This window comes from Eurypyga helias, unplaced genomic scaffold, assembly GCF_000690775.1.
Source record: "Eurypyga helias isolate BGI_N326 unplaced genomic scaffold, ASM69077v1 scaffold9555, whole genome shotgun sequence".
In the NCBI taxonomy this organism is placed as follows: Eukaryota; Metazoa; Chordata; class Aves; order Eurypygiformes; family Eurypygidae; genus Eurypyga; species Eurypyga helias.
In genome coordinates, this window is record NW_010253354.1 from 13,673 (window position 1) to 30,723 (window position 17,051).

Sequence of the window (17,051 nt, forward strand, 5' to 3'; positions counted from 1 at the left end):
AAAAGGACATCACTCATGCTTGCTCAGAATCATTAACTGAAATGATATCTCTTGATGGGATGCTGAGTGTGAGAGTGTCTCTCCAGCTCAGATCCATATGTCAGAAAGTGTTTGGGGACGGAACCAGACCCCGGGATGAAGCTATAAATTAAACTTTTATGAAGGCACAAAGAACATCCTTATGTTCTTTTTATATCTCCAAATAAGGGTAATGGTGATAAATTACCTGATGCACTAGAAGGACGTTTTACCCTTGTGCCAACACTGACTGCTTTTCACTTTGCCTTATCTTACTGGAACTCACTTTACATCTCTGCATCTACTAATGCTTTGACAAATTCATAGGAGGATATGTTTTGTATTCTTGTCCCGCCACATTCTTTAGGATTGAAGTATAAATTGCTTTCTTCGACATGGGCAGCTCACTAAGATATTTTTCTTACTGTACTTCTAGCCAGTCTCACACCTGGGATATTATCCTATACTCCCTTAAGCAGCTGAATGATGAACTGTATATGTTAGTAAGACAAATGAATATCCAACTGCAAATATAATTACAAGAATGAAACCTATTATGCACCAGCCGCAACTGAAGTGTCACACTCGAAAAGCATTCAGCCACCATCTGGAGAAGACCAACACTATCAGTACCTCAGAAACTCAAGAAATGCAAAGCAAATATAGGCACTATATGTAAAATAGGGATATAAAATGATCACAGCTTAAAAAGGGCAGCTATGATGGCATGCCCTCTGTTTATTCATCACAGCCATCATTTCTGTGTTGGGTAGATAGAGCACAAAGAAGGAACAATTTCTGTCTGCAAAGTTTTAGGACTATGATATGGCTCAGGGATAATTAAGCTTCTGGGATGGGAAAGGGAGGGAGACAGTAGGTGGAGTCCTGTCCTTGCTCAGTGCAGGAGAAATACAATGCCACTGAGACCAGGGTGTGATGGTGTACGTCCTGCAGCTGGAAGGTACAGAGGTTACCATGCCCACCGTTCTGCTCCCTTTGCTGAGCCTTATGGAAAAGTGCCTTCATTGATTTACAGGTCATACATATGGACTGTGGGATTAGATTGGTGGAGATAAGAGAAGGAAGACTGCTGGTTCATCCTTGGGCGTGGGGAGAACGTGACAGAAATAGAGACCTTAGCGTCACGCTTGTCATGCTTGGAGATTGCTGAGAAGGTGTGTCAATCATCTGACCCTTCTCACTTGGTGGACTGCTACAGGTTGAAGAAAGCAAAAGGGATCAACTCAGAATGAATTATTTGTAACCCCAAAATGTCAGTATTAGTAGAGAGCTCTCAGGGTGTGAGCACTTACCGCAGACAACCCTGCCCCTCATCACCACCACCATCAGATCCATTTTATAGTGATCTGATGGGGAGCCACACGCTGGAATTCAGCGTGGTGTACCAGAAAATGTCCATGGTCAGATGCATTAGCACCCCAACACCCCCTTCCTGGCTGGATGTGCTCTGCTGAGTGCAAACAACCCCCACTGTGGGGCAAGGCATCTATTCTGCTGTACAGATGCTGTACAAATTCGAGCTGAGCAGAGTTCAGGTGTACAAGAGGAGGATAGAGCCAGAAGAGGGCAGGTGGCTTGTTACACAAGGAAAAGTCACTACAGAGGAGAAGCAAGATGTCCCTGCAGACGTTCACTCCTCAGCTCTGACATCACAGGCCATTGCCCAAGTTCATCATGTCACCACACCGGGCCGGGAAGTGAGTAACACTGCCGGAACATGACCTCTGCAGGACAATCATGAGAGCAATTAACATGTTGGTGAGAGCTTGTTAACTCTGCCCTTCACCTTGCTTCTATTGCCATCTCCTCTGGTCCTGCTGGTTGTCTCCCTCATCAGCAACATGCTATGACTGTAGCTGCCTCTGGATAACTTATTCTAGTGCTGGCAACAACAGCTACCTTACTAGTCCATGGGAAGAGCATCCCGTTTGTGTTTCAGGAGAGTAATCAGTTTGGTTCCCATGCACTTTATGCGCACTACATCTCAACGCCAGCTGCACTAGGGACACTTGCAGCGTCAAAAGGAGCTGGCGCTGAGTTCTTGGGAATGTCTAATGACCCTTCAGCTAGGCCAACTCTTTTTATGGGTCTCATATTATCTTCACTGAAAAAAAGGCCACCCTCACTGAATACTTCCAAGGACCTTAATTCTGGTGTGATTTGCTCTTCCCTTGAACCACTGATTATGATTGTTGATATCAAAGTTTCCTTGCAAGCCACTGTAGAAGCAGCATAGACGTTTGGAGATCGTCTCCTAGGCATGGTATCATGGATCACCAAGGATTTACAGACCATGGTTTAGCCATTGGTCCAAGTCACTTACTCCTTCAGAAAAAATGGGATAGAAAAAAAAGACCTGACCTTATGTCCCGGGAATGGATGCTATTCCTGCTATTTGAGAATCTAGCCGCGAGTGGCTGAATCATGCAGCCTCAAGCCACTGAAGAGTAATAGTCATATGAGTTATAGAGTATCAGGAAAATTGCTATGTTGCATCTGTACCTTGTAATGATTATCTAATCATGGTGCTTTCCTGGTGACTACAGGAAATGAAGAACAGTGCAAAGTTAGGTACCAGGTGGATCCAGTGTTTGAATGAGATTAAACTGCGGAGGCACATGGCTCCAGAACTTGGGCTTGGCCTAGTCAGTAAAGATGGACATCACTTGGAGGACAGGAGTCACCTGAGGGGCACAATCTGTGGGTCTATCTAACAGGAGCAGATTTTCTCTAAAGCTGCATCAAGCTACCTTAGTGCACATTTATCAATAATGTACAATTGTCACTCCACCGCCTGCTTAAACCTTACCCCTCTGCTTTGGCAAGTCCCTCTGCCATGCTAAGGGGCACAACTTGCCCAGGCATTGCTGCTTGCATGGAGGTCACGGCAGCATTTCTCAGTGTTGTCTGGGCTTCTCATGAACCACAAAACTTGCCCAGCTGTAAAATGAGATAGTGTCCTCAATAAACATAGTTATTGGAAGGCTTAGTTCACTGTGTCTGTGAAGTCTTGAGATTGTCTGATAGAAACAGTTAGAGAAGGCTAAATAATTATATTAAAAGTATCCCACAGTGAGTTCCCATCTAGTTTATCTGATGACTCACCAAGGCTCTTTCCTGACAGTACCTAATACATACTTTGGAATTTAAATAGCCCAGCCTAGCCGTAGGTGCAAACTACTGCAGCAATGATAAGACTTCACAGGGAACACCTGGTTAGGCAGCTAGCTGCACGTGAAACCAAACAAAAGAGCTCCATGAGTTAGCATGGGAAACATCACTTAATGGTGCTGTTTACCACCCTGGAGCATTAATTGCATAGAGCATCAGGCCTTCTGACTCTGAGGAGCACTGTAGGATCAAAAAGCTCAAGGTCAAAGAACTGTTTGCCAGGAAAACTCTGGCAGTACTGGGTCTCAGTACTATTTTTAGTTTATCTATTTAGCTTATCTACTGAGATGAACTACACAGAGAATGAAAAGACTTATGCTTCGGCAGTGGTGGAGTTTTTAAATGGTCAACCAGTTGGTAGTTGCTGTTTGAAATAACCTTTTACATCACACACCTTCCTAAATCCCCCTGAAAAGAACACATACCTTGTAGAAATATCTCATCACCCACAGTCCCGGATGAGATGGCAATGGCTGTTGATGCTGGTAAAAGAAGGAGAGGTGATGGTGGGTAGGGTGTGACAATTGAAAGCTTCAGTGTGTCAATCACAGGTATTTCTGCAAGTGGGATCCTGCCTTAGGTCTCTGGCTGAAGCCACAGTGACCAGCCCCATGTACTAGGCAACACCCATCCCTCAAAGGTTGCCATCTAAATACACAATTCAGACAAAGACTATGACCAAAAAGGGAATTTTATAATTGCTTTTCTTAATTGTATTTCTTTTATCTATCTATTTATTTACTTATTTAAGAAATGAGCCATAAAAGTCCATGGAAATTGTTTTGCTCAAGGTCAGAATGCTTAAACCAGAGATATGCATCTCCTACACCTCATCCCAGTGTTCCCATTTTCATACCTGCATGGCTTAGCAAAAATCAATTTAGAACAAGTGTTATCAGGCTGCTGTTTGCATACCCTTACACCTGTACACAGAGAATACCTTTGAGAAGCCTGAGGTGTGCATGTCTAATGCAAGTTCAAGGAATTAGTATTAATGGAGTAACTGTTTGTATCCTTAAGTACAAACATGTGCTCCCACAACTGAGTACTCCCAATCCTCTAGGATCCACCCAAGAGCAGCTGCAGCTCTTGACATGCCCAGTCTACTCCTCCAAGCCCAAGATAAAAATAACAGCAAGCCTCCCACTCACTTTCGGAAGCCAAGCCCTGATCGTCATCCCAGTACGGTGCTGGGTCTCGGCGTGCTCCGTGCCTTGCGCAGGGGGAGGAGTGTGTGGGCATGCGTGGGGCAGCCCAGTTTGCCCCAGGCTCTCAGCTGCTGCCTTGGACTTGGCGTGTTCCACAGGGCGGTCACGGTGAGGCTGGTGGGAAACCAGGCTCAGGAATACTGCAGCTGAAACGGCGGTGGGCTGCTCCCGCTGCGGTTCATCCATCCTGGTCATGCCAGTGGACAAAGGGCTTAGTGTGCCCATGTCTTTCTGTAGAGTGGTCAAAAAGTGAATCAGTGTTGCTCCACTAACCACCAGGGATGAGGGTCTCAGTTAGACTCAAACAAAGACTTTTTTTCCCCTCAGTGTGTTACCGAATGTGTGTTACCCTGCCAGTATGTTACTGAAATGTTGTTGAGCGCCTTGGTAAACTGGGCTCAACGTTATGCAAGTGACTAAGTGAGTGAGACTTTTAAAAATCTGATTTACATCCATTCATCAAACATCCTGCTTTGTCAGCTACAGGCAGTGTTTGCTCCCAGCTTCGCTCGTCCCTGAACAGCAACATATATAGATGGGGGAGTACGCTGGGCTGGAATTGCATGCTCAGCCTGGTGTGTGGATGGTTATTTCTGTGGTGGATGTGCGTGCCACGGAGGGAGCTACACCACTGAGAGACGGATCTGGGAAAGTTTAGTCTTAACCTGCATTCTGCATTGAGGTGTTTGTCTTCTGGAGTCACCCGTGGGGCTCATCGTGAACCCACCGGAGGAACAATGCTCTAGACCGGATCCTTCTAGCCGTTGGAAGGGTCAGGTAACCTTAGTTTTAAATCTCAAATGGATTTAAAACTTTGGTACTTGCTACTCTCATTCTGAAAATGCTCCTGTTGGATTTCAACTCACTAGAACCAAACAGTGTGACCTGAAGTAGGGGAATGTGGAAGCCAAAGCCAGTTGTACCTGATTGCCGCTGAAGTCTATGGGATTTAGACACTTCTCTGTCCCAAAAGATGAATACGGTTCCATATGTTTATAAAGGGAAGTTTCTCAACTATTTTTTAATAAGGGACTTCCTGATACCATCCTGAAAAATTCCACAGACCATCCTGTGTGGCTTATTTTGAGAAACTGAACAAAGTAGTACTTGCAGCAAATAAGAACTCGACTAAATGTTGAATGTTCACCTGTTAATCTCCCCAACTCCCCTACCCCCCTCCGCACCTGTTTCCTTATCTGCACACGAGTGTAAATTTGTTGGTTGACCTGCATGAGTGTAAATTTGTCCGTTCTTTTTCTGGATCGTGGACTGATGTCCTTTGAACTATAAAAGGTTTGCAGGTCTAATAATATTTCTCCACGTCAGGTACTACCAAAAGCTGCAAAGAATGAAATCCCTTTTCTGTGACAATCTCTACAGTATTATTTTGAACAATTGTACAGGAGCTTGAAGCAGACTTAAGATTGTACAGAGTGGTTCAATTAATTTATAAACAGCTTTCAAACTTATACTCTATTTTTCTATTGCAACAATTTCTTTCTCAGCCAATCCCAAGAAATTTGACTGTCAGAATCTTGTTTCTGCTCTTAATCTAAGGGACTTGCGAACTCTTTGTCCTTTACCAAGAAACAAGTGAACAATAATTGCCATTTTTAGGCATCCTGACATTTCCTTTCAGAAGATTCGCTGCCCTGTGAAAAGGTGGCTGGTATGTGTGGACAAACTGGACCAGAGTGATGAAAAAACCCCTCAAAGCTAGTCGAAGAACTGCGAGGATTTACCAGCAAGCAGGCAGCCTTCCCCAGCCCAGAGAAGATGAAGAAACGGACGTTTCTCCCATTACAGAGCAGGGGGTGTCCTCGGCAGCGCTCCCCCTTATCAGGAGCATTCCAGCCTGCCCTGTTTGTCACAGGAACCGGCCGGAGCGGGAGCACGCTGGCAGCCAAGGAGTGATTCAGTGGTGATGGGGAAGGGCAGGTGGAGCAGGTAAGTCACCTCTAGACAGGAAGGTATAAAAGATACCTGCATTACAGCGGCTGGGCCACTTGTACGTGGGGAGCTGTTAGAGGTTACTTGTTTTGCCAGACCTACCGTGCTTGGAAACAGCTCAGGAAGCTACGGGGGAGCTCGAATACCTGAAGGCGGCTTATAAATACAAAAGACCCTGAGACTAAGACTGTTCTCTTGGAGAGAAGACTCTTCAGGGGTAGAAATCAAGAGCCCAGAACATGCTTTTTTCCTTCTAAACAGCACTCTGAACAGGTATTTATAGACTTTAATCTGCTGTACACCTCTTAACTTGCTGTGTATTCAGTTACTCTGAGTTAAAGATACCATTGGGGAATCATATTACAGAGCAGCTTGGCCACTGTCTTACCTGCATGTTGTTTTGTCTGGTTTTATGGTGTGGAAAGAAGTTTGCTAGAACTTGTTGGGAAGTAAAAAGTACTTAACTGCTTAGTTTTAAATCTGAGTTTATGTGTCTCTCCTGAATCATGTAGTAATTTATTTACTGGCATGCCCAAAGTTTCTGGAAAGCCCAGGTAAACAGCTGGGAAGGTGAGGTAAATAGCTGCAGGGTCTGAGGAAATGCAGTGTGACCGTGGAGGTCTGAAAGACTGAAGATATTGTATTTAAAAAACAAACAAACAACAAAACAACAAGAAATCATATGATTATGTAGTGCAAAAAAATCCCCAAAACCTAAAAAAACCCAGACCCCTGATAAAAAAAAAAAAAAACCAACAAAAAAAACCCAAACAAAAAACCAACCAAGCCCCCCAAACCCTAACTAATTCTACTGAGGTTCCACACTGCGTATCTTCACTGGGACTCTCCAGCTCTAGCAACTGGCTCTCATTTTGTAGTGCCGCAGTAGCGCCCAGGAGAAATCTTGGTCCCTGTGTCAGCTGCTGCCCAAACCCAATTTAACTTTCTGAGCATCAGCGCTATGGCAACACACCAAAAGACACAAGGAGCAGGCAGAGGCTGACCTGTCCAGTGGGGCAGAATATGAATTAAATCTGGCTTTCCCATGCCTCAGCTCTGTGCCCGACTCTTCATATCTTCCCAGTCTAGGTCATCTACCTGCGTCACGTCGGATCAGGGTGCCACATAATACCAAGATGTTGATAAAAACAAGTAGACTCTAAATTTATTGAAACTAACAAGCAGCTACAGTGTCATGATGACTTTTAGCAATGCGAAAACGTGGGCAAAAGCGTCTATCATCATTGTAAAGCAACTGTTGTGAGTAAACTTCCTCCAGTTTACTATCAAGATACTGCTGTTGCTATAGCTGTCGTATTACAAACTAGTAAAAACCCCAACAGAACAGCCTTTTTCACCTAGGTTATGAAATTACAGTTTGCGTAAGCCAAGGCTCTCTCTTTCTGTGGTTACCTTCTGCCACCGGTTTTGCTGCTTGTAATTTCTGACAAACACTCCAAGCTGAGGGACTGCAGAGAATTGGGCACAGAGGATGGAGTTCTGCAAAACAGAAGGTTTGGTACAAACAAACCAACCAACCAAACCAAGAGTTTCCCTTATCTCTGTGCCAATTTGGGCTTGGATCTGTAATTCGTCAGCATCTGCCAGATTGTGCTAAAACATGCATGGTGATCTGTAGCCAGAAAAAATACATTAAAAAAACCCCAAAACATTACAACTTGCTGAAAAGCACAGAAAGTCTGTGACTGAAAATTTAACTTGAGGGGAGGTTTTACAAAAATTTCTTAATTTAGAATAAGAGAAGAAAAAAGCAGGAAGGTTCTTAAAGATGGTTTTGGCTCTGGCAATGCTAGCTGGGATGGGAGAGGGGGAGAATACTTCTTGCTTAAATAATGGAGCCTTTTTTTTGTGCAATGTGAGGAATACGTGGTCCTTCTGATACCTTGTATTAGCCTTTTATGCTGAGACACGAACAGTCTAGCCCATGCTGGTGAGCCACTGCTGAACTGACTGGAGTCCTATAATTACAGCAGCAATCTGAACATTTGTGGCTTGTCATCGGTAAATCTCCGAGTACAAAGAATCAAGCCTAGCTAGTTCAGTGACACATCCTAAAAAAATGCTCCCCGGGCATACAGCATCAGGGCCCTCGCTGGGAATTTCCTCCAGCTAAGCGGTTGCTCTCAGGTAAAAGTGCTCAACAGCTGAAAAGTCATATGTGTGAGTGCCAGAACGTACGTGAAGCTGCATGTCTAGCCTGGGATAACTGGAATCCAAGGTAATACTTCGGTTGCTGAAAAGGCAGGAGGAAGTTGTAAACCAATTTGCTAGAACTGGCGTATTGGCCATTAAACTCAAGGCTCCTGCTTGCACACCACAACAAAGCAGAGAGCACATGGCAGCACACAGCAAAGCTTGGGCCGGGCTGGCACTCCTCCAGGGCCAAGGACGGGGAAGAACTGTTTCTCTAGGGAAATCAGAACAACGAGGAAACAATGGAGAATTCCCCTAACTCTGGCACCAAGGCCATTTCCTCCAACACTGCTTTTCTTGCTGTGTCATGGTGACAAGACAGAGATGCGTCTTGTGCTACTTAGGGCCAAGGATGGAACAAACTTTGCAAGAGAACAGTTTCCTCACCACCCTTGGGTTGTCCTGTGACATGAGGGAGTTCAGATCCCACTGTGGATAGACAAAACCAGGCAGCATCGTTGGGTGGTGCCTCACTTGCCTGCTAGGCAGCCTGCAGAACCATGATTCAAGACACAAGCTCTGCACACCAATGAAGAGATTCACCCCCCTGCTACATCCACAACTGAACAGTGTTATCTGTCTCTTAGGCCTTGCTCATGCTGCCACCATAATATCTGAGTGCTTCCCAGACTAATAGACTGCCATACCGAGGTCCCTACTTGACCTCATGGAGTCTTCTGCTCTCCTCCCTGCTCAGGTGTCGGGGAGCACCAGCTGGGGTAGGTTCTCATCGTGTTTTTTCTTCACAGAGGGAGGCATGTACTGGGAAAGGCTGCACCCCTCTATAAGGCCATGGTGGTTCTGGTGAAAAGGCTTGGGCTGGATCTCTGCTGGCTGCTTGCTTCTTTGCAGGATGTTTAACTTCACCTTTGGTACGCAGCTCCCAACAGGCTACCTGTGTCATTCTCTCCTGTAGCAGGGATCTATTCCAGGCTGAGGATGCAGTGGAGGCCATGAACTTGCTCTTGGTTCCTTTTAAGGGGTTAAACATAGGTCTGGTGATGGGTGTCTTCACATTGTTTAAAATGAAGGCTGTGGTTTTTTTCTCTTCCAGAGTCTCCCAGGGCTCTATTTGTTTCCCGGGGCTCCGTCATGTCGTGTTTCACGCAGCTGTGGCACTCCAACACGCCAGACTCTCCCACCACCCCAGTCCCTGCATCTCCAAGTGAAATTCCCATCCCTATCAGCCCCATTGTTGTCACCTCCCCAGGAGATGGCAAGAGGAAGGCGAGGTCCCCAACCGACAAGCCAGGCTCTCCAAACCCGACGTCTCCGAAGCCTACCTCCCCCGTTGAGTGTTCCATTTGCTTCAACACCTATGACAACACCTTCAAGACGCCCAAGCTGCTCCAGTGCTCCCACGTTTTCTGCCTGGAGTGTGTGGCCCGCCTGAGCAAGGGGCTACCCCCAAACCAACCGGAGGACCAGCTCCCCTGCCCCTTCTGCCGGCAGCTGACCAGCATCCCTCTGGAAGGTGCCCCAGCACTCCAGACCAGCAAGGAGCTCCTTGCCACACTGCCCCCTGAACTGCAGCAGGAGAAGGTGCTCTGGATGGAAGGGACCAAGCTCTGCTGCCGCCAGTCATCCGATGACCCTGAGAATCCAGACTCGTGTATCTCCATTGACGTCGCCATGAGCAAGCCAGAAAGTCCGGAGGCTCCCCCGACGGGGTTAGCTGGGAGGCTGTCCCGCTGCGACATGTGCGATGACTGGAAACGCATAGTCCTCCTCTCTGCGTTGATCATCATCCTCTTCTGCATCATCCTGTGGCCAGTCCAGTGTGCTCTGAAGACCGGGAACCTCCGCTGCTTCACAAGGACTGTGGCAATGAGCAGGCCGGAGTATCTCCCCTCTAAGCACACCACAGCAGCAGCACCTGTGACACAGCTCCCTTTCCACTAGCTTGCTCCCATCTCCTGGGGCTGTTGGCTCCCTCCCCACACGTCAGCATTCCCTGACAGCACTCTGTGGTCTGGCAGACCCCACACTCCTCCTGTGCCTGCCCTTGGACACATGCATCCGCCTTCAGGAGCTCTGCGGAAGTACTTGTCTGCCAAGCTGCCTCCAGCCCAGGAATGCTCCAAGGAGCTTTCTCAGCATCCTTCTGCCAATCTCTCCATGGGAACCAGAGCCTTGGAAGCAACAGACAGGTTTCCAGGGCTGGTTTTGACGCGTGGCACACGGCCGTGTGCTGTCTTGGCTGGATACCAGATGACAGTGGGTGTAGTTCCTCTACCTCCCTTAGGGAATAAAGGGCTATATTTGAAAACTGAAGGATCTACATGATTATTCCTAAGAGGAGCTGGGATTGGGAGGGTAAAGACACGTCAAAGTCGTATTAACATGAAAATTAACCTTATTCCACACGCTTGGATCAGTTCCACTGTTACTCAGTGTTGGAGGTGTAAATGCTGCCTCCTGCTGACAAAACACGGATCTACCACTGCTACCCCCCACCTCGGTTGTGTTACCATCCGGACGAGCCTTTGAACAGAATAGAGCAGCCATTCCACTCGTTTTTCCTAAGAAGATGCTTAAAAATCACTCATCCCTGCATGGAAACCGATTTTGAGCACGGGGGGTGAATTCTGCTAGGCACACTGACACAGCAGCATAACCCTGCCCCTCGTTACTTAATCAGTGAACGCCACTCATACTTCTCACAGGCAAACTGTTGCCAAAAGGAAAGAAGTTCCATCTTTTGACAGCTTTACCCTCCTCATCTTAAAACGTGTCAGTATTAAGACACAGGCCAGTTGCTTACACTGTATTTTTAGTTAATGCAATGATCTTCTAACAGTGATTAGCAAAAGTCTTCATGATGAAGGCGGCTTACGATTAAATGTTTTCTATTCAAACCCATGGATGTAAGACAGTATTGTGTGCAAGTACCATATGTGTATGTATTAAATTATGTTTTATACAACGCAAGGTGTCAATTTGTAGCTATTACTCCACATTTCCCTTCTTACTTGCAGTCGGAGGTGGCCACTTAGCAGTTCCGAGTCCAGCTGCATTCCCAGATCACAGTAGCTACACGGCAGGTGACATGTCCATAGTCTGCCCCATGCATCAGCTGTCCTGGTGTTGCACAATCCTGCACACGTGGACACCTTGATCCTGTAAATTCATACTTACGACCATCTAGGCAGTGTTGTCCCAGGTGGGACTTCCCTCTGAGCTTACCTGGTTTGACCTGAAAAATGAGAAGTGGCAGTCTACTCAGCTGGAAGAAAGACTTTTTCAGTCTCCCTTTCCAGAAATTCTAATTTTAATGAGAAGAAAAGGCTGAAGCAACAGCACAAGTAACTCAAGGCCGTTGCTATGCAAAAGTGCTGTGGAAAGCCGCTGCATGTGCTGTATCTGCAACACCTTTGCTGTTCAGCTGCAGGCTGGTATTATCTGTGCAAGACACATGTCTGCAGAAACTACTCCAGGCACCGTAACAACTCCTAGCCAAAGTCATCGGGCTTGACAGGGATTCTCACTTTATCATTCCGTCCTTCCCCCTGTGCTTGACACTGAAAGGATATCTTCACAGCACCAATTTGCGTTCTTGGAAAAAGAGACTCGCCAAGACTTAAGGCAGAGAAGGCCCTTGCATTTCACCCAAGGTACAGCTGGGACTAAGCCCAGCAGACACTAGCAGAGATGAAGTGCTTTGTCATTACATCTTTGGTACCGTTCACCCACTGATGAGACCTAAGGGCTGGTGAGAGGGAAATAACATCTTCAGCCTCATAAAAATCTATTTTTACAGTGGCAAGCGGGCCACAGAGGTGTTCTCACAGTTCCAGCTGTTCCAAGTAGCCCGTCACAGCATCCCTGTGGGGGCTGTCCCACGGCGCTTCCCCTTCTCGCCACGTATGTGGAAACACAGGGTGGAACGTGCAGCTGAACCTCTCACTCAGTAACAGCCAGTCAAAAGGAAGATTCAAAGCAGGGGAAGCAGGGCCCTGAACAGAGGCATTTGGTGGTGGCAGACACTCAGGATGATCCGTTGTCCACATCAACTCTCAACTCACTTTCCCAAAATGCAAACCACTTCAAACAAACAAACAAAAAAAAGCCTTGAGAATATTCAACATTTATTAAAAGTGCAATAAAAATAAACAGTTCTCCTGTCCCTGTGACACAGGACCAGAAAGACCAGCCAGGAAATACAGCCAAGGTATGTCATTGTGCTTTTGTTCAACCCTTTCTGCTCAGCACTCGGAGCCCACACTCCAGGCACTAACACCCCAACTATGCCCCAACTCCCTCCAGTTTCAGAGACCTAGGAGAACTTCAACATCAACCCCACGCATGCTCTGCGGGTCGAGGCCCTGGCACTTGGACCCAAGGCTGCCCACAGAGCACACCTTCAGACACTGATGAATCCTGCAGGAAGGGGTTCTTTGGCAGGACCATTGGCAGGCCTTAGGGCTGGAACAGCAGGAAGCACCGGCAGTCAAAAGCCAAGATTCATCAACAGAGCTGAAATACTCCACCCAGTGACTTGCTCATCTTCATGGCACTGGTCAAGTCACAAACGCTCCGACAACACCCCTACTCAGCAGACACAACACTTGCCTTGTCGTACAGTTGCAGGGGAAAATAAAAAGAGGTCACGCAGCAAGGTAATGGCAGAGCTGCATCAAGCTTAGAGGGGCCCAGTTCAGAAAGTTCAGCTTAGGTGAGTACCCTAGGCTGTTACTCGCCAGGGGTGGCTAAAAGCAGAGTGCACAAAGCTGCTTTCCTACCCTTCAGCACCCATCAGCTAGGTGGGACTTCACTTCGCTCAACATTCAGACCCACACAAAGATGGAGATGCTCACTTCTGCTGTGAAACCCACGTGCGGGGCAGCTAGCAGACTCGCAGGCACACACACACACACAGAACCTGCTGTACTACAGCAGCAGGGATTGTTCAGTGCGCTTTGGCAGGGTTGCATAGAATTCTAGAATGGGTACAGCCAAAAGGAAGCCTGAGAAGAACCAACGGAGGCGCAGGTGCCCGGGTCCAGGCGGTGCTCTCCATTTCTCACCCTCACAGGCAGCAAGGTTACTCCAGGATTTAGTCTAAAACCACTTCTAGCTTAGAAATGATTGACCTGATGAAAACATTCAAGTGTACTAACATTTTACTAATGCCCTAAGCGGGCAACCCTGGGAAAGCTCCTAAGCCATTTCCATTCCTTTCAACAATTTGTGTGTAAAAAATAAGAATCTTAAATTAAAAAACAACAACAACAACAAAACCTAAGCCTTGATGCCCTAATGAATGTCCAGAGGCACTTTCACATAAATATCAACCTAGTGATGCAGGGAAGAATGGGAGAAGATCCTTCTCCTGAGTAAGTTAGGTCAAGGCATGTTCTTAAGGCGCACTCTGCTTGCTTCTTACTTCCTCGCTGAATCCAAGGTGCTTGGGGAAGGCAAGACGGGCAAAACAAACTGTCCGCAATTGCAGAAGTTGGAAAGGGTGGATGTAAACACTGTAAAACCTGCATTCCAAAACAAGAAGGAAGAAGGATGGCACGGTTTACAACCGGGAGAAGAGCACATCGATAAGGTTACAGAGCTGAGACACTCCCAGCACGTGAAGTCTCTCCTACTTGTTTGCGTACGTAGCACAGCCATGTGCTCCGACTCTGACAGCTTCCTGACATAACAGTCCAAAAGGCAGAGCTCCCCCCGGCCCTGCCGCCCCCTCACTACTGGTAACGTCTTAAATATATTTCCCTGTTGAGCTCTCATTCCCTCATTCCCCCTGTCCTCCCATCAGCAACTGGCCGCCGTTTGAGGCTCCATCAAATTTCCAGGCATAGCTGCATTCCCCGATGCAGGCAGAACCATGGAGATCTGCATAAGCTGAGCTGGAGAGGAGCTGGGTCAAAAGCCACGTAAACAGACTGCGGTGACACTCCGAGTTAATCAAGGGAAGCATTCCTACCTGTACAGCCTCCACACAGCTCATCTCCGGCTCCTTTATCGCCCTGTATTACTCATCCCTGAAACCTTTGGGCTTTTGATGTTGAGGTTCTCGTAGACGGAAGCTGACTCATCATCAACCCTGTCAAGAAACAAAGCCGTGCTATTAACAGCCTCACTGCTCTGGATCTTTTCCCAGAGGCAGATAGCCAGTGGCAAGCAGTTAGTAGCCCAGCCAAGTTCCCTTTTTCCCCTCCCCAGCCCCATGGATAGGGTGACATCGGGTTACACGCTGTTCTCAATCCGTTTTCTCTCCCTCTGGCTGGGCAACCGCTCCTAGCTTCGAGATGGAGCCTTGAACCTTCCTCCACATATCAGCCTTTCCTGGATGCAAAGTTTCTGCAGGATCCAGTACTACTAGAATGACAGTTCCTGCTATTTCCTACTATTTCCTTCTCTTACTTACTCTGCATACCCAATTTCTCTGGATTTTCCAAATCTAATGGAAGGAGAGGGCTGTTCCAAGGGCCAGATTCAGATACCTCTAAAGCAGGTTTGACACCCAAAGCTGGACTAATAGGAGCTCTCTGGAACTGAAGGTACCTGCCACGTAGAGCTCATCTTGCTCGGCTCAGTCCCACAGAGTCCTCCCTGGCCTCAGGTTCAGAGCTGCAGTTTCAAATTTGGGCATTTTAAACAGGACACAAATGTTTCTTGAGTCCAGCGGGGAAGATCCCAACTGGCCACAGGCAGCAGGAGTTGGAAGGTTCATGATGCCAGCAAAGGATCAGGATTTAGCTTTAGCGCTGGGTGAAAGCAGGGGCACTAATGCACAGCAGGACCAGTGTGGACCTGCCTTCACCTGCCTGTGGGGTGCACTGGGAGCTAAGCAGCACCCTTCCCTGCCTCCTTCTGCCCTCTCCTGGCTCCCAGGGTGGCAGCTGCACTAGTCCTGGGCCCAGCCCTGGCTCTTCCTACAGCAGGGTCTCTGGGCACAGAGGGAAGGAGCCACCAGCACTTTGGCAGTGGCCAAACACCCAGAGAAGAATGTGTGACATCTCCTTTTGCCCTCTTCTCTTGGATTTTTCCTTCTGAGCCCATGCACGAGACCAGCAATAGCATTTCTGCCTCCACTTTAACACCCACCCCTCTGCTCCTGCCTAGCCTAGCCATCTTCTTTCAAAACTGATCCAGCAATTCAAGGTGCCCAAAAGCTCCGACATTATAACTGACTGTCATATCCCTACCACTCACCTTCAACTTATAACCCCCTCTCCATCACTCACTGCTATCCCATTGCTTGGGCCAAGAGGGAAGAACATAATCTGTGGTATTTTAATATAATATTTTACATTTATGCAAGGAACTCAGGCTATTAAGCACATGGTCCCTTCTCCACATGAGTGTGAATCCACCTTCTTCTGCTCTCTCATCTTCCTTCAGATTTTGCTGTAAAACCCCCTCTGTGGCAGTAGCACTGTTTCTAGCAGATTCTCCAGAGACACCCTCCAGAGACACGGATATGGGGCACTAGTCGCTAAAGGCTAGGATCTATTTCCTCCTCTCCTTTCCAGAGCAGCTGCAGAAGCGTAGCACATAAGCAAGGTGGGCTGCTACCACCACTGCCAACAGTGTGGTGGGATCACCCGTGAATCCTTAGCCATTCCCATACGATAGCCAGCAACCGGTCAGGTTTCAGGTATGGGAGAGGCAGGCTGGCAAAGGATAAATACTGGGGCCTTTGCTCAAGCTGTTCTCTCTACTGCTAGAGAAGTTCTCAGCCCGGGCAGAGAGACATTCAGCTTACACAGACTGCGCCCGTGGCGAAGGGGGCTGCCCTTTGGCTTTGCCTTTTTCCATAGGAACGTAGCCAATATTCAAGTAGTCTCGCTCTTTCCTTTTGCTCCTCTGAAAGAGAAAAGCAAAAACAATAAAACACCACTCAAAGCAGATGCAGAAGAAAGCCTTACAAGATCCCATATGCCAGCAGGGGAGCAGTGGGTGGGGGCTTATTTCCATGTGTCCAGGGCAATAGTTGAGTTCCAAGGAGAAGGTGGGAATGGGAGGGATGTTTGGTGCGGGCCAAGTTCTGCCCTTGCTTTTCTAACCAAGCCGAACGGGACTCACCTGTTCTTCTTCCAACCTCTTCTGCTCAGCCTCAATGTACTGCTGGACAGCCATGTAAACAAACTTGTACTGTGCCTCCGTCTGCACCATGCCCGAACGCTGCCTGCGTACCATCTGGATAGTTTTGGGGATGTCAATGTCGCAGTCCAAACCTGCTCAAGAGTGAGAAGGTGAGGTTTAGGGAGTGGGAATTAGGTTGACAATTACTTTCTTAAGACAATTTTGAAAGCTTTCAGCACCTCACTGCACACAGCAGCAGTGAAGCCTCAGAACACTGTGAAAGGATTTGGTGAATGTCTGTGCCTAGGAGGTGTATTTTTTTGTAATCCCTGCCAGAGGACCTTGGACTGAGAATGTCTGAGGCAGGGCTGACTTGCTTGGAGCAAGGGGAGGGGAGCAGAATTAGGTCTATTCCTCGGCACCTTCCTG

At 47.5% G+C, this 17,051-nt stretch overlaps 2 protein-coding genes across 2 annotated transcripts in view; one reads left to right on the top strand and one right to left on the bottom strand.

Annotated features, from left to right (window-relative positions):
- The first annotated feature begins 9,674 nt into the window (after nt 1-9,674).
- RNF223 (ring finger protein 223) lies at nt 9,675-10,484 on the top strand. Its single transcript, XM_010152637.1, has one exon. It carries the CDS (start codon nt 9,675-9,677, stop codon nt 10,482-10,484), a length of 810 nt encoding a protein of 269 aa, XP_010150939.1.
- Nucleotides 10,485-14,552: 4,068 nt separating this feature from the next.
- The window catches only part of LOC104510400 (tyrosine-protein phosphatase non-receptor type 11-like), a gene marked incomplete at its 5' end in the record, with an annotated part of 19,599 nt that continues 17,100 nt past the window's right edge, over nt 14,553-17,051 (bottom strand). The window contains 3 exons of the mRNA XM_010152638.1: nt 14,553-14,637; nt 16,303-16,403; nt 16,623-16,774. Coding sequence (XP_010150940.1) covers nt 14,553-14,637; nt 16,303-16,403; nt 16,623-16,774 — 338 coding nt within the window. The remainder of the gene's footprint in view (nt 14,638-16,302; nt 16,404-16,622; nt 16,775-17,051) is intronic.

What these genes read in the sequence shown, in the direction of transcription:
- RNF223 (XM_010152637.1), top strand. Translation starts at nt 9,675, where the DNA reads ATGTCGTGTTTCACGCAGCTGTGGCACTCCAACACGCCAGACTCTCCC.